The 22,498-nt window shown below is 43.7% G+C and overlaps 1 protein-coding gene across 2 annotated transcripts in view; it reads left to right on the top strand.

Moving 5' to 3' along the window:
• Positions 1 to 22,498, top strand: part of cwc22 (CWC22 spliceosome associated protein homolog) — a 279,770-nt gene that overhangs the window by 245,571 nt on the left and 11,701 nt on the right. For both annotated transcript variants that reach the window (XM_051930614.1, XM_028806203.2), the window contains exons 16-20: positions 852 to 929; positions 1,194 to 1,346; positions 9,481 to 9,608; positions 16,792 to 16,893; positions 17,119 to 17,291. In XM_051930614.1, coding sequence (XP_051786574.1) covers positions 852 to 929; positions 1,194 to 1,346; positions 9,481 to 9,608; positions 16,792 to 16,893; positions 17,119 to 17,291 — 634 coding nt within the window. The remainder of the gene's footprint in view (positions 1 to 851; positions 930 to 1,193; positions 1,347 to 9,480; positions 9,609 to 16,791; positions 16,894 to 17,118; positions 17,292 to 22,498) is intronic.

Genomic DNA, 22,498 nt, shown 5'->3' with positions numbered 1-22,498 from the left:
TGGCTGTAATATGCGTCACTGTATTGTGTACCTTTAATTTCCTCTCGCAGTAATACTGGTTTGTATTTCCGTAAAACGCCTCTAACTTTCTCTGACAGTAATATCGCACATCGCACCGTGCCCCGCGCATGTGCACTTCACCAGAAGACACCCACACACGGACACCTGGGCGCACATAGGGATTTTTTATATAGATATATATATATATATATATAAGCAATAGCAGCAGCCCCAGCACTGCCCCCTGCTGGTCACCACTCTTAACATCGGCCAGTTCTGATCAGGCTCCTTACCCCATCACCCTCAGCTGCCTGTGTCTGAGCCAGTTCTGCACCCACCTACACTCTACACCCTGAACTGCCACTTCTTTAAGTTTGATGCCCAAGACAAGTTTGCAAATTCTCCAATGCTTTTTCGGTGGAAGATTCTAAAACTGTGTACAGCACGGTCTGTTCAAGATATCTCTACCAGAATTGAACTATCTTGACTTGTTTCCATGAAGAGTAAGCATGGCGCATTCAAGAAAATTAGTCCACGGGGGACTGGGTTGTTTCAGACAAGTGTGGCTACCACAGTAGGTGCTTTATACATTATATGCAAATCGGCCGAAAAATGGCTGCACGATCATCTCCAGAAAAACAATAAAAAATATTAATGATGACAAAAGAACCAAGCACAGCAGTAAAAATGAATGATCAAGTCAAAAACGCTCAGGACTTGTGGACTTTGGACAGTTGGAGTTGCCGGGTTAAGCTTTCAGATTGCAGCCAGTATTTAATTGTCACGCTTGAATATTTTTCTGTGCTTATATCTATTTATGTTTTATAACAAATGATATCCTCTCTCCACAGAAAGAGCTATGCAATATGATCCTGGACTGCTGTGCTCAGCAGAGGACGTACGAGAAGTTTTTTGGCTTACTAGCAGAGGTGAGTGTCGCTCAGCTCCCATAATCCCATTCACATTTTCCGCCTCGCTTGCCGATGCCCGCTGACTCACGCCACGCGAGGCACTAATTTAAGAACCAGGCAGCCTTTTCTTCAATTTGGGCTGAAAATTTCAGTTGGCACCGAAGGCCTGAGGACTTGAGCCAGCATGTCGGCCAAAATATGTGTCACTGGATTGGTGGCTTTGCCGCGTGCCATTAGTCAGACTCCTGCTAACCGTCACGGCTTTTCTGTTTTTGTGTACAGCGATTCTGCAAGCTGAAAAATGAATACAGGGAGAGCTTTGAAGCAATTTTCAAAGAACAGTACGACACGATTCACCGCCTGGAAACCAATAAGCTGAGGAACGTCGCCAGGATGTTTGCACATCTGTTCTACACAGATTCCCTCTTCTGGCACGTAAGTATCTGGACACAGTTAAATCACTGCAAAAAAAAATAAAACTAAAAAGTAAAGCCAGGAAGATTCTTGCACTTGTTAAAGAGCTGCATGTGGGCAGCTGAGGGATTCTGGGAGCAGTGCCCAAGTGGTGGCGGCAGCGTAATGAATTCAAGTGTTTGGTGCTCTATGAAGGTGATAATAATAGAAAACGGGGGAAAAGAAAAGCTTTAAGGTACTGGCGCCCCCTTTAGGGTGGGGGCTACAATGTTTCGCACATTAATGCCTGGGATTGACTGTAAATCCAAGATGAAATACATAAAGGGCACTACAAGCTGTAGGAAGTCCATTTTCATGAGCAGCCTTCTGCCTGGATACACCTTTGTCTCCTGTGAGGGCTGCTCAGAGGCACAGGTGGGCTTGTCTAAATCCTTGACTTTGTCCCAACATGTCGGTGGCTGTGGTCCATACAAGATGGTGGAGACCATGGAATAGAATTGATGGGTTTATGTAACATTCTTATCATCTAAGCCAGGGGTGTCAGAATCTGTTTCAGGTGGGCTGCAGGGTCTGCAGGTTTTTATTCCAGCCACTTTCTTGGCTAATTACTAATACTACTGAAGCATACAGTGCCTTGGTTTGAATTTAATTGCATTTTATTTGTTTTAATAAGGAGGTACAGAGCGGGCTGATGGACTTGACTGGCCATTGCTCATTTGTCAGACTCTCCTCTGTCCACATTCTGAACCCTTTACGCTAGTTGAGGGTCACAGAGTTGGTGACTGTCACACAGACTGCTGTTATCAGCTTTGTATTGTGCGTTTCCAGATGGATGCATTTTGTCCAGTTTATGGTCCAGCTGTCCAGGTGTGATTTCGCCCTGTGGCCGCTTGGCTTCCCTAACTCTCTATCCCTGTCTGATCATTGCAGTCTCCCTGTGACATTTCTGCACCAATAAATGACAAATTCTGCATTCTGAGCACTAAAAGCCTGTGGCTGGACAGCCCTGCACTGGCGTCTCCGGTAAATGTGTGGAAATACATGAAGATTCTCCGCTAGCCTGAGCAATCTTAGACGAGTCCTGCAGACACCACTGGCGAGGAATCACTCGGGGTCTCACCCAACCTCATTTCATGTCCTGATACAGAGAATGGTCAATTTCAAATTACAGTGGGTTGAAAAAGTATTTGACCCCCTAGACAAAGTTTAAATTTCCTGTAATATTTTTCTTTGAAAATGCATCTTTAGTTTCATACTGTTCCATATAAATGAGGGCCTCTCGGACAATACATTTTCACTAAAAAGAAAATCCTGAAAATCAAATGATGCTGCAACGATAAAGAACATATCAGTGAAATCTGCTATTGAATAAGTATTAGTAAGTATTCGAGCCCTAGTAGCTTGGAGACTGTGTGATTATTAACAATGCAAAACAATCAAGCCATGAATCTTCTAGCGTGTTGACGGGTCTAAAAGTGATTATTCAGGCCAATTCTTAGGAACATCCAACTGAGAAATCAGTACAAGTGGCTCAAAAACTGACAAAAATGAAGACAAGGGACCTTTCGAATGACTTGAGACGCACTGGGATTACGAAGTTTAAAGATGACAATGGTGCCAAGAAGAGTGCCAAGCATCTTAGCCTCAGTGTGTCCACTGTGAAGGCCATCAAAGCGAAATGGAAGACAACAGGAAGCACAGTGAAGCGGCCAAAGTCAGGCTGCCTTGTTAAAATAAGAAAGAAAATGTCAAGAAAACTAGTCAGAGCAAATCAAATTAAAAAAGTCCTGTTACCAATACTGGCTTACATAGGCAGATTAAAAGTCTCTATTAGGCTACACATAAAGCATTTCCTCTCCCCATTCTGTTATTTTTCTAAAACAACTAAATTATTAAACATGATACAGTTAATGATATTCATATACAGTGGACGCTTGACTTACGAACTCAATTCATTCGCGAGGGCTGGTTGTAACTCAAGTTGGTTGTAAGTCAAGACTATTTTTCCCATAGGAAATAATGGAAATGCCCTTAATGTGTTCCGAACCTCCCACAGCAACACTTACTTAACTTTTTTAATAAAAAAGGTCTGTATAATGTGCATAATTTACCAAAAACACCAATAATTTGTTCTAATGTACTAACCAAAAAGCCTACCAGAAATAACAATTCCATACTGTACTCACCATTTAAGTTGACATCTTTGGCTTGCAGGAAGGAAGGAGGAGGAGAATGAAATGGAAGGTGGTTATTGTTTGGAAGGAGTTTCCTTATACAAATCTTTTCTTTGTAAAATTGTCAAGATGGTGGATTTCGACATGCTGTACATATTAGCGAGATCGGTCACACGAACACCACTCTCATATTTCCACACAGTTTCATTCTTCATTTCGATTGTGATCACTTTCTTTACCTTCGTTACCTTCGCTTCCTTCCTTAGCAATTATCGAAATAAATTATATAAATCACTGCACTGACCGAAATTACGTCCACAAACACATGTATCTGGGCTCCGACTGACGCTTACAAACGCTCTCGACTGTTTGTTTACAATCGCACAAGCGGATACACGTGACCGCATTCAGGTCGTAACGCAAGATGTTTAGGTTTCTTTATTTAGTCAAGTTTACACAAGAAAACATGAAATTTGCCTTCTCAGTTGCATCTAATAACAGACAGAATGAAATAAAACAGACCAATAGAAATAAGAAAGGTTCAGGTAAGGCAGTTAGATAATACATATTTACACCAAAAAAAAAGATGTTGGTTGTAATTCAAAACAAAAATTTTTGTCGTAAAGCAAGTTGTTCGCATGTCAGGCCGGTCATATATCGAGGGTCGACTGTACATGTGTTTTATACATATACACAATTTTTAGTAATTGACTTTAAAGTGGGTTACACTACTATCAAGCATGGTGAGGAGGAGCATCATGTTTTGGGGCTGCTTCTCTAGGGCAGGCACTGGGTCCCTTGTCGTAGATCCAGATTTGGGAAGAAAACCTTCAAACCTCAGCCATGAAATTTGGGACTCGGACGACGCTACCACTTCCAGCAGGACAATGACCCGAAACACTGTGCAAAAGTAACCAAAGCATGGTTTGACAAAAAGAAGATTCAAGTTTTGTAGAGGCCTATACCCAGAGTCCGGATCTGAAACCAATTGAAAAATTTGTGGCATGATCTCAAAATTGCAGTTCACAGACGAGAGCCTTCAAACTTTGCCCAGCTGGAGCAGTTCTGCAAGGAAGAATGGGAAACATGGCCTCCATCCAGATGTGCTAAGCTTGTAGATGGCCATCCAAAGCGATTTGCAAGCAGTAATTGGTGCTGCTACCAAGTACTGACTGGGTGTCATGTGAAGGGGTCCATTACTTTTTCAACAACATTTTTCACAACATGACTGTCAATTTGGATTTGTTTAGCTCACCGAGCTCTAAATGTTTCAAAATACAGTATGTACACAGAGAAATAAAAATTCACTGTGATTCTCTGCATTTGTGATTTTTATAGGTTGTAATGATGTAAGATGGAAACACGGTGGCTTTCCAGAGGGGGGTTGAATACTTTTTTCAACCCACTGTAGCTGTTCCAGAGTCAGATATCGGTGCTCATCCAACTTTGACAAGCGGAAGTTTCCCTTACTGAGCAAGCAGCCCTTGTGACTTGTACTGCAGTTTGGAGGGTCTCGCATTACACAGCGGCAACCCTGCTGGGAATCGTCTTGAAATGCCAGTAGCGCCTACACACATGAACCATGGGCCTCTGCTTTTCCACTTGAGGCTGAGCTAGCAGTCGTCTTGTTTTCTGCTGTAATGGGAAGATCCTCACATCACACACTGGCAGCTTCTCTCTCGGCCTCGCTGCTCCTCACTAAACGGTCCTTGTCTTGAAATGCAAGTAGTTCCTACACTCGTGAACCAATGGCCTTTGACTTTAAAGTGGATACTTTTCCAGTTGAGGAATAGAAGGACCTGCTCCCATATGGTTCCCTCCCCAGCAGGCTGAGCTAGCAGTCCTCTTGACCTCTACTGTAACAAAGTGGCAGGCTGTCTCCCTGATTTACTTTCTCAGCCTTGCTACCCCTTGCTCCATTGTTGAACTGATTGTCACTAATCCTTATATCTTCTTTCATTTGGCCTGCACCTTTTTTTCTGCTGAGAGAGGCTAGCGGTCATAAACGCTGTAAAAATGTCCTTGGAATATTCCCTCATCTCCTCCATTTGCCTCTAACTTGACCAGTCCTGAAAGAACCAATAAATGTCAATGGCGAGGATTTGCTCAGGGTCTCGCCCCCTCTCTGTTTCACATCCTCAATCAGAGAGAACGGCTTTAAACCCAAGAAGCTGCCACTCATTCAGCTGAGCAGTAGGACAATCTGCTCCCTGCCGACTAGTGGCTTCTACTGCAACAGAGAGGGTCTCACATCATGGCGACACTCTCTCTATCTCTCTCAGCCTCACTGCCCCTCAGTACATTTCTCCATTTTTCCTTTCACGTTTTGACCTGATGCTTCATTAGAACAATTTTGACATGAGTCTGCCATTCAGCCCAACAAGTTCATCTCTCTTACCCAATTTCTTCAAAATAATGTCAAGTCAAGATCTGAAGGTCCCTGAGGTCTTACTGCCCACTACTCTATTTGCTCACCTATTTCATTTGTCTGTGGTTCTTAGTGGGTGGGTTGGGCTTTCTAATGTTCGTGCAAAATTCTACCCATACAAGTTTCCAGCTGTGTCCTCGTGGTGTTGTTGACCTTGTTTTAAATTTACAGCCTCGATCCACTGGACTAATTCCCTTCATCATTTTAAACACTACCATCATGCCCCTCTTAATCTCCATTTGAGTCATCTGAGATGAATAATCTCCTCCAGTCTGTCCTCACAGCTCAGACCTCTCCATCCTGAATCAGCCCAGATGTTGTTCTCTGGACTTTCTCGACTGCTGCTTTGTCTTTTTTTGAAACCATCCATCCATCCATTATCCACCGCTTATTCGTAGTCGGGTCGTGGGGGCAGCAGCCGCCTGAGCAGGGAAGCCCAGACCTCCCTCTTCCCAGCCACCTCCTCCAGCTCCTCTGGGGGGACCCCAAGGCGTTCCCAGGCCAGCCGGGAAATATAATCCCTCCAGATGCCCGAACCACCTCAACTGACTCCTCTCAATGCGGAGGAGCAGCGACTCTACTACTAGTCTCTCCCGGATAACTGAACTCCTCACCCTATCTCTAAGGGAAAGTCCAGCCACCCTGCGGAGAAAACTCATTTCGGCCGCTTGTATCTGCGATCTTGCTCTTTCGGTCACTACCCAAAGCTCGTGGCCATAGGTGAGGGTAGGACCGTAGATCGACTGGTAAATCGACAGCCTCACCTTTTGGCTCAGCTCTCTCTTCCTTCACCACGACAGACCGTTGCAGAGCCTGCATTACCACAGATGTCGCACCGATCCGTCTGTCGACCTCCTGCTCCATTTTTCCCTCACTCGTGAATAAGACCCCGAGATACTTGAAATCCTCCACTTGAGGCAGTAATGTGTTCCCAACCCGAAGAGAACATTCCACCCTTTTCCGGCTGAGAACCATGGCCTTGGATTTAGAGGTGCTGACTCATCCCCACTGCTTCACACTCGGCTGCGAACCGCTCCAGTGAGAGCTGGAGGTCACTGTCCGATGAAGCCAACAGAACCACGTCATCCGCAAATAGCAGAGACGAGATTCTGAGGTCACCGAACAAGACCCCCTCCCCTCCTTGGCTGCGCCTAGAAATTCTGTCCACATAACTTATGAACAGAATCTGTGACAAAGGGCAGCCCTGGCGGAGTCCAACCTCAACAGGAAACGAGTCCGACTTATTACCGGCAATGCGGACCAAACTCCTGCTCCTCCTGTTCAGGGATTGAATGGCTCGTAACAACGAACCTTGTACCCTGTACTCTTGGAGCACACCCCACAGGATGCTTTGAGGGACACAGTCGAATGCCTTCTCCAAATCCACAAAACACATGTGGACTGGTTGGGCAAACTCACGTGCCCCCTCCAGAAATCCTGGCCAGGAGCTCTTTTTGAAACATGGAGATCAAAACTGCGAACAGATTACAGCTTGTGCTGCAAGAAGCTTTTACTATGAAGTGGCATAAAAATAAAATTTTGTAGCAATTACACCTGAAGTAACACCTTCACTTGCCCCTCAATCCCAAGCAGTCCCGGATGAGCCCCCAAATGTTAATGACTTGGGGTCTCGCCACTCACTCTCTGTTTCACATTCACACTTCACCCATGCCATACAGAGTTCTACTGCAGAGTCCGAGAGGGTCTCGCAACACACAGTGGGGAGCTCTCACGTCTCTCACGCCTGCTGCCCCTCGCTACATTGCTACGTATGTCTTTACACTTTTGTGATTTTTTTTTTGTTTACTCCAGTGCCTGTTTGTCCTGTGAGAGACTGGTGGGCATAAAGGGCATTAAAGACATTAAAGTGAAGTTCTAGGTATAAGATAAGCATCACCTTGAGATGAAGGAGACTTCTACATTTGCTGCTCTCCCAGATGTCAATGGCGAGGAGTCACTCAGGGTCTCACCACTCTCCGATTCACGTCCTCGCACTGAGGTTGGCTGCGGATCTGGCACCTCCTTGTCAGAAGTGAATGCTTATCCAGCATTTGCCTGTTTTTCATTTTCAAACTGTGAGGGGTCTCTTTCTCTCTCAGCCTCCCCTCCTCTCGTTTCACTCACTCAGCCAAACTTCATCCCTGAGTCCTTTAAATGACCCTGCAGCCTGCCTTACCACAGCACCAATGGGACATGCAATGACCGAGTCATTAAAGTCTGCCATATCTCACTTTACACTTACTCTTTTGATATTGTTACATGAGGTGAGAGGGTCTATAATAATAAAATTTATTTCTATAGCACATTTTCATACAAAAAAGTATCTCAAGGTGCTTTACATAATGAAGAACAGTAAATTAAAAAAAATATAACAACATAAGAAATTAAAATAAGACAATATTAGTTAACATAAAAAAAGAGTAAGGTCCGATGGCCAGGGGGGACAGAAAAAACTAAAAAAAAAACTCCACAGACGGCTGGAGAAAAAAATAAAATCTGCAGGGGTTCCAGGCCACGAGACCACCCAGTCCCCTCTGGGCATTCTACCTAACATAAATGAAATAGTCCTCTTGTGTCTAAGGTTCTCATGGAAGGACTTGATGATGATGTACGTGCAGACTTCTGGCTTTTAATTCTTCACTGTTGAACATCACGGTGCTTTGAGTAGATGGTGGTGGCTTTCACCAAAAGGACACCAGAAAAAAAAACAGAAGAGAGAGTAGGGGTTAGTACAGATTTTAGAGCTACCATGAATAGTTATTATAATGAATTGGATATACAGAGTATCAGGATTAAATTACAGTGAAGTTATGAGAAGGCCATGTTACAGTAATGTGTTTTCAGCAGTTTATTAAAGTGCTCCACTGTATCAGCCTGGCAAATTCCTATTGGCAGGTTATTCCAAATTTGAGGTGCATAACAGCAGAAGGCCACCCGCCCGCCTCACCACTTCTTTTAAGTTTTGCTCTCGAAATTTTAAGGAGACACTCCTTTGAGGATCTGAGATTACGATTTGGAATATAAGACGTCAGACATTCCGATATATAAGACGGGTCGAGATTATTTAAGGCTTTATAAACCATAAGCAGAATTTTAAAGTCAATCCTGAATGACACAGGTAACCAGTGTAGTGACATCAAAACTGGAGAGATGTGCTCGGATTTTCTTTTCCTGATAAGGATTCTAGCAGCTGCATTCTGCACTCGTTGCAAACGATTGATGTCTTTTTTGGGTAGTCCTGAGAGGAGTGCGTTACAGTAATCTAGTCGACTGAAAACAAACACGTGAACTAATTTCTCCGCATCTTTCAATGATATAAGAGGTCTAACTTTTGCTATGTTTCTTAAGTGAAAAAATGCTGTCCTAGTGATCTATAGTACACCCCTAAACTGTCATGTCTCTTTTCTTGCAGACAAGTCCTTTTTTTTTTTTTTTTTCTTTCCTCTTAAGTCTGCAGAGCTGAGCTGAAGGTGACCTCAGTCTTTGATGGATGTAAGCTGATGCTGTTAGGTGACACTCGAGTCAAGCTCTTCCTTGTGTTTTTTTTTTACAGGTAATGGAGTGCATTGTTATGAGTGAAGACACCACCACCTCCTCCAGCAGGATATTTGTGAAGATTCTGTTCCAGGAGCTCTGTGCCTACATGGGACTTCCGAAACTGAATGAGAGACTGCAGGACAAGTAAGCTGAGCAATTCTCCCCAAAACCACTGAGTAACGCGGCTGCCTGTTTGTCTCTGTCCAGGATGTCTGTCTGTGGCATATGCAGTTAGCAGCTCACCTGAGGTCTCCTTTATAAAAGTGGTCTCCCCTAGACAATTTTTTTTCTTTTTAGCAATATTTTCATCTTGATTTTCATTCTACTTTTCCAGGTCTACTGATTGTTTAATGAATCCATTATTTACTAATGAGTGGGTCTGATGCCAAAGTAGTTACAGCCTTTGATGATTCAGATGATTCAGTGCTGTCTGCCCGGGTGTCTGCTCTGCTCGCTGCCATTATTAAAATATAATGAAGGGAGCAAAAACAGAATGAAATCAACAAAAGAAAGTTGAGCCAAAATAGAAATATTTCTAAATGTCTTTTAAATGTAAAAATCGAGAGTGGTCTCCCCTCGACTTTCTCGCATACTCAGGTATGGGGATGGATATTTGAGGAGTAAACCCCAACCCAGTGATTATATTTTTATATGATGTACATTGAATGATAAATTGGACTGGACCGCCAATACTGATGCTCTGTGTAAGAAAGGACAGAGCCGACTATACTTCCTTAGAAGGCTGGCGTCCTTCAACATCTGCAATAAGATGCTGCAGATGTTCCATCAGACGGTTGTGGCGAGCGCCCTCTTCTATGCAGTGGTGTGCTGGGGAAGCAGCATTAAGAAGAGGGACGCCTCACGTCTGGACAAACTGGTGAGGAAGGCAGGCTCTATTGTAGGCATGGAGCTGGACAGTTTAACATCTGTGGCAGAGCGACGGGTGCTGAGCAGACTCCTGTCAATCATGGAGAATCCACTGCATCCACTAAACAGGATCATCTCCAGACAGAGGAGCAGCTTCAGCGACAGACTGCTGTCACTGTCCTGCTCCAGTGACAGACTGAGGAGATTGTTCCTCCGTCACACTATGCAACTCTTCAATTCCCCCCCCGGTGGATAAATGTTAACATTATAAAAAGTTATTGTCTGTATACCTGCATTGTTATCACTCTTTAATATTGTACTTTATCAGTATGCTGCTGCTGGAGTATGGGAATTTCCCCTTGGGATTAATAAAGTATCTATCTATCTATCTATCTATCTATCTATCTATCTATCTATCTATCTATGAACCGTCAACAACAAATGAAATTAATAATATATTGAACAATTATTATAAAAGTAAAGTTAAATAAATCAGACTCGGCAGCTGCATGAATAAAAGGTAAAGTAATAACTCAAAGTTGATAGAAATCTACGTTTTGTACCAATGGAAGCCGAGAGAGGACGTGCAATACCGTTATTTTTTTTAATTGTTTCCTTGAGATAACGGACTAATTTTATCAAGATTTTGAGAAAACGATCTTTTAATTGTTTCCTTGAGATAACGGAATAAATTTATCGAGATGTCAATAAATTTATCGAGATGTCAATAAAACAAAAGATCTTGTTTTCTTGAAATTATGAAATAATTGTGTCTAACGTTTAATGTTTAGCTTATTGAAGCCACATCCTGTTTCAAATGGCAGAAGAGCAGAACTGTATTGATCAGTACGTCACATTTTTGTTCCATCAAGCACTCACGCAGGCTGAAATATGTTTAAGAAGACAGTTAGCAAAGCTTCAGCTGTATAGGCGTCACAATCTAAGCGCGTCTGATGCTAAGAGCAAAGGTTAAGTTTAGTTTTCTCGAGATCACGACAAAATTATTCTGTTATCTCAAGAAAACAAATTTTTGTTTTCTAGACATCTCGATAAAATTTTTCCGTTATCTCAAGAAAACAAATTTTCGTTTTCTCAACATCTCAATAAAATTAGTCTGTTATCTCAAGGAGACAACTTAACAAAATAACGATATTGCACGTCCTCTCTCGGCTTCCGTATGTTCCTAATGCTTGGATGCAAAATTTGATTGACCTACCTTATAGCGTACTCAAGTGAATGTTTTTATACACGGACATAATTCCAAAAATGGTGTTTTTGGATTCGTGGAGGTCTAAAACATTGAGATTCATCAAAATGTCGAGGTCGAATTTTTGGGCGATTACAATACTTTCCCTATACTTTGTATGCGAGTAAGTAAAAATCCAGTTGTGTAGGCACTTTATAAATCACAATCATCTTGTAAACATGCATTCATTAGGCGCCTTGAATCCCACCCAGTTGCCACCCTGAAGCAACCATATATGGACCATGCTAATGAGTGTTGTGCTGATGGTGTCGTACCCTCCAGTGGACCACGGGGTATCGACTGTCATGTCTCACTGATGTTGCAACCCGGATGAAGTAACACCACCTTCAGCTCATCCTAGCAAAGTGACGTCGTCGTTGTTAAATCAAGTAGTTTTTCCCGTATCTGGCCTGCAGAGACAACAGAAGAAGGTTTAGCCCACCTCACTACCTCCCTGGCCTGGCAGGTAATTACCTCCACTTGGTCCACTCTGTTTCCTCCTAATCATACGTGTGTGACACCTGTCAGGTTTTCTTTTCTAAACCCCAACGTTTGTGTGGAATGCTGTGTGCGCACATTTCAAGGCTCCTTTTGTCCATACGCAAGTTTTATAAATCTGGGGCATGAAGCAGTGACTTTCGGGTTATGGAGGCGCACTTTCGAGCTGCTGGCACCACACCGGGCGTTAGGCTTATGGGGGTGACTACCGTCACATGCACAGAGCCCGCTAGATTTCTGATGTGTAACATGACACCACTCTCCTCTACAATTATTAGTAAGCAGAACTGCCTGACCTCAAAACACCTGTCTTCCTCATCTAAAGTAACGTTTTTACCACAAAATTAGAATAATAATTATAGCTGGAATTAAGGATGTGTATGTGGCTGTGACTGGGGAATATATTTGTGTGTTTTTAGCAAGACTACACTTTCCTCAGAGACTTGAAATTGATTTAAAATTCTTAAGAACATTGTGATGTAAGTGTTACTCTTAGGGCGGCACGGTGGTGCAGTGGTAGTGCTGCTACCTGGCAGTACAGAGACCTGGGTTCGCTTCCCGGGTCCTCCATGCATGGAGTTTGCATGTTCTCCCCGTGTCTGCTCCAGGTGCTCCGGTTTCCTCCCACAGTCCAAAGACATGCAGGTTAGTTGCATTGGCAATCCTAAATTGTGTGTGTGTGCCCTGTGGTGGGTTGGCGCCCTGCCCGGGGTTTGTTTCCTGCCTTGCACCCTGTATTGGCTGGGTTGGCTCCAGCAGACCCCCATGACCCTGTAGTTAGGATATAATGGGTTGGATGATGGATGGATGGATGTTACTCTTACTGTATGAATGCATCATTATAACCTCACAGCAGCAAAGTTTAAATTATACAATCCACCATCTATGGTACACTACTGGTCAAAAGTGTTAGAACTGCTCTGATTTTTCAGTTTGTATGGAAATGCATGCAGTTTAATGACTTTCATGAAATCAAGGCACTGAACAAATAAACAATGGCAAATAAAACAATAAGTCAAGGAATCATTAAGTGTACAAAACTTTATTCAAAATTTTGGATTCATCAAAGTAGCCTGCACCTCTTAATGATGTAACAGCCAAAATGGGGTAACCCTTTGGATTGAGAATGCCAGTCACCAGCTCTGCCTCCAGCAAAAGAACCCGAGACCACCACACTTCCTCCTCCATGTTTGACAGTTGGTGTCGCACACTGAAGGGCCATCCTGTCACCAACTCAACGGCGTACAAACATCCGGTGTGAAGAATTCAAGATTTCAAATTTGGATTCATGGGTCCATAAGACTTTCTTCCAGTCTACAGTAGTTCACAGCTGGTATTTCCAGGCCCTATTGTGTCCTTTAAGGAATGGCTTCCTCACTGCCACTCGCCCTGTCTAACCTGCAGGACATAATCTCCTCTTCACATTTCAAACTGACACTCGCTTTTGTCGACCTGCACTGTTAAGCTGTGCTGTGAGGCGCCTGTGATCATGCAAGCCGGTGACCCTCAGAAACTCGTCTTCTGATTGGCTTGTGACTCAGCTCTGCCAGATCTCGTCCTATCAGAGTTTCTTCCAGTTTCCAGTTACCCTTTGATTGTGTAGGACACCACTGCACTCACTGACACTTTGATATTTGATTATTTATTTTTTCTCTAAATGAAGGTCCAACTCTTATAAGTGTAATAACATTCTGTCTCATTTCATTTTGTTAATTGCCCTTTTCCTGCCATTCTTCAGTGTAATGTTGTCCAAGTGTTACTGCAGAGAGTATAGTAACAGTCTGTTTCATCTCTACACTAGAATTACCAGAGCCTACGAAAAAACTCATAGATCTGTCCCACCTTAAATCGATTCACACCTCTCCATCAGCGTCTTTTGTCCTGTAAATGTGTCGATAAGCAGCAAGCAGCCTGCTATCACATCCCCTCACCGCCGCACAGTTTTCTCAGCTCAAGTCTGTTTACCTGCGTGTCAGTTGCTTGGAGTTGTATAGAGTGAGAAGTCAGGCAAAATGACACCTTTTATAAATACTACACTGCCTGGCCAAAAAAAAGTCGCCACCAAAAAAAAAGGTCACACACTCTATTTCGTTGGACCGCCTTTAGCTTTGATTACGGCACGCATTCGCTGTGGCTTTGTTTCGATAAGCTTCTGCAATGTCACAAGATTTAGTTCCATCCAGTGTTGCATTAATTTTTCACCAAGATCTTGCATTGATGATGGTAGAGTCTGACCACTGCGCAAAGCCTTCTCCAGCACATCCCAAAGATTCTTACCTCTGGAACAGGGTAAATCTGGACTCATCAGACCACATGACCTTCTTCCATTGCTCCAGAGTCCAATCTTTATGCTCCCTAGCAAATTGAAGCCTTTTTTCCAGGTTTGCCTCACTGATAAGTGGTTTTCTTACGGCTACACAGCTGTTCAGTCCCAATCCCTTCGCATTGTGCATGTGGAAATGCTCTTACTTTCACTATTAAACATAGACCTGAGTTCTACTGTTGTTTTTCTTCGATTTGATTTCACCAAACGTTTAAGTGATCCCCGATCACAGTCATTCAGGATTTTTTTTCCGGCCACATTTCTTCCTCGAAAACGATGGGTCCCCACTATCCTTCCAGTTTTTAATAATGCGTTGGACAGTTCTTAACCCAATTTTAGTAGTTTCTTCAATCTCCTTAGATGTTTTCTCTGCTTGATGCATGCCAGTGATTTGACCCTTCTCAAACAGACTAACATCTTTTCCACGACCACGAGATGTGTCTTTTGACATGGTTGTTTAAGAAATGAGAAGCAACTCATTGCACCAGTTGGGGTTAAATAACTTGTTGCCAGCTGAAAGATAATCGCCCATGCAGTAATTATCCAATAGGAGGCTCGTACCTATTTGCTTAGTTAAATCCAGGTGGCGACTTTTTTTTTTTGGCCAGGCAGTGTATATCGTTATTTGGAACAAATGCATTTCATGTGTGTTCCGTGTCTACAACAATCTATGTACAGTAAACACATCGTTAAAACAGAAATGTTTTTCATGTTTTAGTAATAATTGACAAAATGAAGTGTATAATGTGTTAAGCCTGAATTCCAAATATCAAATAAACACTTTCACAAAAGGTACAAATATAACAGAACAAGTGCGCTTCTATTCAAGAATATAACTGCAGAAAAAGAACCCACGTTACAGTGCGACATTGACACGCATTTGCTACAACCGCTTCGGTAGCGCAACGGTATCAACTGTTGCCTGGTAATCAAAACTTCACAGGTTCGAATCCGTTTTGAGAAGTGAGCTGCTCTTATTCTTACTATTTTAGAATAAAAACATACATTTGATTTCAGTCTGTAACAGCCGCTGTAAATGTATGATACTTGTAAAGGTTAGCTTTGTTTTTTTTTTCTTCTTCAGTTTTCTTCTCTCAGTCGCGTTCACAATCCCACCCTCACCAATCTGACACTGACTGCTGTTTTCACATAAAGACGTGCTATAACAGAGGTGAACTCAGATGATGATGACGGTTCTACATCGGAGCAAGAATGCACATCGTACTTTTGCCTTCGCTGTACTTTGTATATGTACACGGGAAGCTCTGCAGTCTACTTGTGACTTTACACTGTAGGAAGTTAGTAAATAAATCAAGGTAAATAAGTAAATAACATTTGATCTGGCTCTTATATACAAAGTACAGCGACGGCAGCTTCTGCGTGAACGCGACTGAGAGAATAAAACTGAAGAAAAATAAAATGTTTACTGCACATCGATTGTTGTAGACACGGAACACAAATGAAATGCATGTGTTCCAAATAACGATCTAGTATTTATAAAAGCTGTCATTTTGCCTGACTTCTCACTTTATACAACTCCAAGCAACTGACACGCAGGTAAACAGACTTGAGCTGAGAAAACTGTGCAGCAGTGGGGGGGATTTGATAACAGGCTGCTTGCTGCTTATCAACACATTTACAAGACAAAAGACACTGACGGAGAGGTGCGAAGCGATTTAAGGTATGACGGATCTATGCGTTTTTTCGTAGGTTCTGGTAATTCTAGTGTTCAGGAGATTTGCCTGGTGGCCATGCTTCTGGATTAATGGAGAGCATAGAAGCGGCTCTGATGTACTTGCAGGTAAATTCTCTCTGTCCGTGTGTTCATGAGCAGCAAACTTCTTCTGAACCTTGAAAGCAGGAAGTTCTGCTCCTTTTGTTTTTTGATGTTTGCTGATAATTGTTTCTCTGATGGTTCCAGACAGCTGCCTTATCTTTGACATTGTCATTAAGGAGTAGGACTTGAAATCGACCTTTAATAAACGTTAAAGCCGTCATTTATCAGTTAATTCATTGCATGCGACCACTGCCAGGTCAGTAAGATTTCCAAAGATGTTCTAGTCAGGCTCATTTCAATCATTTAGTAATTGTGACCCTCCACCTTTTCCATTTTTTGACTGTTGACGGACATTTTCATTTTTAATTACCTTTTGATCCTGTTTTGCTCAATATCAAACAAGTGAATGTTCATGGACCACTTTTTATTTTTTTTAAGGAGACTCTGGACATGACGGCTCTCGAACACAAGGGTGCCAGTCATGTTGAGCACAACTCTGTCTTTGTCTGTTTTGTTTCTGTCTGCCACTGTCGTTTGCCCTCAGAGCAGTTATCTGCATATCCACGATATAAAGATAAAGTCACATATCCATCTTGCTTTTCTATTTTTATTCCAGAACAATGTTCCCATCATTTGAAGGGCTGTTTCCTCGAGATAATCCACGGAACACGAGATTCGCCATCAACTTCTTCACCTCCATCGGTTTGGGCGGCCTGACGTAAGCACTGTTCTCGTGTCTGTTTGTCTGCGTTTTCGTTTTGTTTCTCTTTAAGTCCAAATGAATGCAGCTGATCCTCTCTGTGGTGTGGTGTGGAGTAGGTGACGCTTCTCCACATCCTCTTCTCACTCAGCCGTGTTTGCTGTTTATGCTCCAACAGCTTGTCTCGATTATAAGCAAGAAGAACAAATCGGAGAAATGTTTCTGTTTCTTTCACTTCTGCAGGGACGAACTGCGAGAGCATTTAAAAAACGCTCCTAAGATGATCATGACTCAGAAGCAGGAGGTCGAGTCGTCTGATTCGTCATCTGACTCCTCGTCATCTGAGGACAGCAGCGAGAGCAGTTCAGAGTCGTCCAGCTCCAGCGAGTCGTCCTCCAGCAGCAGCTCTAGCTCAGGTATACAAGGCTGGCACACTGACGTAGATGGCACTGGCTTTGATATTTTTTCCAGATATGCCATCAGTCAGGCCTTTTTTTCTATCGCCCATGTTTCCTGTCATGACACATTTCTGTAAGCACCTGCTTGTTTTATAGTCGCCACTTCCTGACCGTCTGTTTTCAGTCAAGTATGTCTGCTGACAGCGGCCCAACTCGGAAATTTGGAAAACTGTGGGGTTGGCATGATAGCGTGCTGGCGTGTTTCCACCATGAATTGCCTAACTGTGCTCAGTTCTTCACGCTCAGGCCTGCAACATGAACTCTGTCTGTGACACTTGGGGTCATAACAGCCTGTGTGTATCCAGTCTTTTTGGGAAACGTACTAAATCAAATACAGCATGACTCACACTCATTGGCTCGGCGCTCCGGCTTGGAGTCTGTCGACTTAATATGTTGGCTGTTGTGGGGTTGCTTGGATGCTGAGAACTGGAACGGAGATGTTTAGGCAGGACAGGGCTCTGTAACAGCAGATCTTAGGTTTTATGTTTTTTTTAGTCAGACTGCAGAGTTCATTGTCGATATCATTGGCAGATATTCACACGCACAACTTGAGTGTCCTCAGCTTTTGAACAAATCTGTAATATGTCTCCTCATCGGTAGATAGTGTTTGGTTACCCCCAAGCCTTTCCATGATAAAACAATCCTTAAATCATAAGCCCCTTTTCAAAGGCGCAGATTTTTTTCCAGTAGACCCACAGTGATATGTCACACCTCTGTCACTGTTTTTGTTTGCTAAGTCTTACACTTACCATGGAATATGAAGTTCACAGCTGCGATGCACTTTCACCGTGGACTCCAGCCCACTACCTTCTTTCAGACGTCACCCAGATATGATTGCCAATGGAATTATCCTGTCAGAAGTGTCCTCCCTGGTTGACATACCTGCAGTAATCCTCCAGAAAGGATCTTGGTGCTCAGCTCATGGCGATAGAATACAGCGAGCATGCAGGCAAATGAGCTGTCTTAACAAGTTCTGTTCTTTAACTTCCTTAGCGTTAGACCCGAACGTCACTCTGGCTGTAAAAATAGTGCTGAAAGCGTTAGCCCTGAGCGTCATTCAGGCGACCATATAGACACGTCTCGTGTAAGCGTTACAGCTGAGGATTACTCGGGCTATAAAAGTGCCAAGAGCGTTAGTCCTGAGTGTCATTCAGGCAACTGTACAGAACGTGTCTTGTGTAAGAGTTAGATCCGGGGATTACTCAGGCTGTAAAAGTGCCAGCAGCATTAGTGCCAAGCATTGCTCAGGAAACAGTAGAGGTGTGTCTTGTATAAGCAATAGGCCGGAGTGTGACCTGGGCAACGGTGCAGACACGTCTTCTCCCAGCCTCTTGTCAGAAACGTTTCTTAGCAGCCCAAGTGTTGCACGCTTTTGACTGTGATATGAGCTGTGATAACGAAGTCAATCTGTCTTAAGTCAGTGAAAATGAAACGGACAGTAAAATCAAAAGGGATTCTGATGAATCCGAAAGTGACGCTCGTGTCAGTCGCCCATGTGTAGTGTGCTGTTCAAAAGCTTATCAGTGTGGAAAGAAAATCCACAAGGAATCACACTACTGTTGTCCCGACTGTGACGTTGGATTATGTATTTCACTGTGCTTTAAGATATTCCACACAAACGACAGTATATATACGGTAATAGCTGTCCCCTGCGGCTCTGCCCACGTAGTAGTGAAAGAGGACAAACTTTAAAAAGTGTAATTCTGGCCAAGTGGAAAGGTAGGTAAACTCCAGCATCAAACGCTGGCACTGTATCTGACCGTGTTTAGCTCTGACAGGAGAGCGTCTCCCGCATGGGGAGAAGAGCACATGGCCGTTACATCTCGGCCAATCAGCAGGCACCCTCTAAAACACATGTAGCTCTGAGCTCTCTCTCAAAAACTTCAAACGTTACTCCTTAACAATCTCTGGATGATAACGTCTGCTGAACAAACAGGTATCACTAGCTAAACGGAGGCGAGGTGCTGTGAGGTAGAGCGACTCAAACGGAGGTTGGCGCCTGAGTGAAGAGGGTTCCACTTCCCCCTCCCCGGCCCACAGCCTCTCTCAGATTCATGTCAATAAATTGGTGCCGCAAGTAAACTATGATACTTAGCGCGATGAGAAAAGTCGCAAAATCAACCAGAATGTAAAAGCAAATTCCAGAAAAAAACCCGATCAAAATCCATTAAGTAGATTTCTCGTGAAAGCAGACAGACAGACAGACGTTGGATTATATATATATATATATATATATATATATACTAGCCATTCCCCGCAGCTTTGCCCTCATAGTTGTGAAACAGGACAAACTTTAAAAATCAATAAACAAATAGGTATTGCTAGATAAGCGGAGGCAAGTTAGTCCAAAACGCAGAGGTAGAGCGACTCCTCACTCCTGACTTCCCCCTCCCTTCGGCCCGCTGTGTGTCTCTCAGATTTGCACAAATAAATCGGTACCGCAAGCGAACTCTGATACATAGTGCGACGAGAGAAGTCGCAGAATCAACTGGAATGATCTACAAACCAGTGTGTTTCTTCATGCTGGTGCAAAGCCGGGATAAATGGGGAGGGTTACGTCAGGAAGGGCATCCGGTGTAAAATTTTGCCAAATCAATATGCGGACATCAATACAAATTTCCATACCGGATCGGTCGAGCCCCGGGTTAACAACAACCGCCACCAGTACTGTTAGCTAACTGGGTGCTGGCGGAAATTGGGCTACTGTTGGCCAAAGAAGAGGGGGGAGACATGTCTGAAGGCAGGAGGAGAAGAGGAAAGTAAAGAAAGTGGAAGTGAGGGTAGGATCTTTGAATGTTGGCAGTATGACTGGTAAGGGGTTGAGAGTTAGTCTCTTCATGCACAATATATCAACCTTCCTTCTCTCCATCATATTGACTAAGTGGAAGGGGAGTAAGACAAGGAGAATCAGAGGTGGATTCAAATTATTCTATCACGGTGTGGTATCGAGGAGAGATGGAGTTGGAGTTATTCTGAAGGAACAGCATGTCAAGAGTGTTTGGAGGTGAAAAGAGAGTCAGACAGAGTGATGATTATGAAGATGGAAATTGGAGATGAGATGATGAATGTTGTTAGTGCATATGCACCGCAAGTTGGGTGTGCAATGGGTGAGAAAGAAGATTTCTGGAATGAGTTGGATGAAGTGATGAACAGTGTACCCAAGGGACAGAAAGTGGTGATTGGAGCAGATTTTAATGGGCATGTTGGTGAAGGGAACTGAGGAGACGAGGAGGTGATGGGTAGGTATGGTGTCAAGGAAACGAATGAAGAAGGTCAGATGATAGTGGATTTTTCCTAAAGGATGGACATGGCTGTGGTGAATACGTATTTTAAGTAGAGGGAGGAACACAGGGTTACGTACAAGAGTGGAGGAAGATGCACACAGGTAGATTACATCCTATGCAGAAGATTCAATCCGAAGGAGATTGAAGACTGCAAAGTGGTGGCAGGGGAAAGTGTAGTTAAGCAGCATAGGGTGGTGGTCTGTAGGATGATGGAGATCAAGAAGAGGAAGAGAGTGAGTGCAGAGCCAAGGATCAAATGGTGGAAGTTGAAAAAGGAAGACCGCAAGGGTTGGGTTAGGGAGGAGGTGAGACAGGCACTGGGTGGCAGTGAAGAGTCACCAGCCAGCTGGAAAACTACAGCAGATGTAGTAAGGGTGACAGCAAGAAGTGTGCTTGGCATGACATCTGGAAAGAGGAAGGAGGAAAAGGAAACCTGGTGGTGGAATGAGGAAATACAGGAGAGTATACAGAGGAAGAGGATGGCGAAGAAGAAATGGGACAGTCAGAGAGATGCAGAAAGTAGACAAGAGTACAAGGAGATGAGGTGCAAGGTGAAGAGAGAGGTGGCGAAGGCTAAAGAAAAGGCGTATGATGAGTTGTATGAGAGGTTAAACACTAAGGAGGGAGAAAAGGACCATTGGGCTACAGAGAGGGGCCGAGCTGGGAAAGATGTGCAGCAGGTTAAGGTGATAAAGGATGAAGATGGAAACGTACTCACAAGTGAGGAGAGTGTGTTGAGCAGATGGAAAGAGTACTTTGAGAGGCTGATGAATGAAGAGAACGAGAGAAAGAAGAGATGATGTGGAGATAGTGAATCAGGAAGTGCAACGGATTAGCAAGGAGGAAGTAAGGACAGCGATGAAGAGGAAGAAGAATGGAAAGGCTGTTGGACCAGATCACATACCTGTGGAAGCATGGAGGTGTTTAGGAGAGATGGCAGTGGAGTTTTTAACCAGATTGTTTAATGGAATCTTGGAAAGTGAGAGGATGCCTGAGGAGTGGAGAAGTAGTATACTGGTGCTGATATTTAAGAATAAGGGGGGTGTGCAGGACTGCAGTAACTACAGGGGGATAAAACTGATGAGCCACAGCATGAAGTTATGGGAAAGAGTAGTGGAAGCTCAGTTAAGAAGTGAGGTGATGATTAGTGAGCAGCAGTGTGGTGTCATGTCAAAAAAGAGACCACAGATGTGATGTTTGCTCTGAGGATGTTGATGGAGAAGTTTAGAGAAGGCCAGAAGGAGTTGCATTGCGTCTATGTGGACCTGGAGAAAGCATATGACAGGGTGAGGAGAGAGGAGCTGTGGTATTGTGTGAGGAAGTCGGGAGTGGCAGAGAAGTACGTAAGAGTTGTACAGGATATGTACGAGGGAAGTGTGACAGTGGTGAGGTCTGCAGTAGGAGTGACGGAGGTGGGATTACATCAGAGATCGGCTCTGAGCCCTTTCTTATTTGCAATGGTGATGGACAGGCTGACAGACTAGATTAGACAGGAGACCCTGTGGACTGTGATGTTTGCTGATGACATTGTGATCTGTAGTAAGAGTAGGGAGCAGGTTGAGGAGACACTGGAGAGGTGGAGATATGCTCTAGAGAGGAGAGGAATGAAGGTCAGTAGGACTACCAAGGCAGAATACATGTGTGTGAATGAGAGGGAGGTCAGTGGAATGGTGAGGATGAGGGAGTAGAGTTGGTGAAGGTGGATGAGTTTAAATACTTGGGATTAACAGTACAGAGTAATGGGGATTGTGGAAGAGAGGTGAAGAAGAGAGTGCAGGCAGGGTGGAGTGGGTGGAGAAGAATGTCAGGAGTGATTTGTGACAGACGAGTATCAGCAAGAGTGAAAGGGAAGGTCTACAGGACGGTAGTGAGACCAGCTAT

The sequence above is a fragment of the Erpetoichthys calabaricus genome, chromosome 8, assembly GCF_900747795.2.
Source record: "Erpetoichthys calabaricus chromosome 8, fErpCal1.3, whole genome shotgun sequence".
Classification (NCBI taxonomy): domain Eukaryota; kingdom Metazoa; phylum Chordata; class Cladistia; order Polypteriformes; family Polypteridae; genus Erpetoichthys; species Erpetoichthys calabaricus.
Note: the sequence above shows the minus strand (reverse complement) of the source record. Positions and strands in the feature narration are given on the sequence as shown.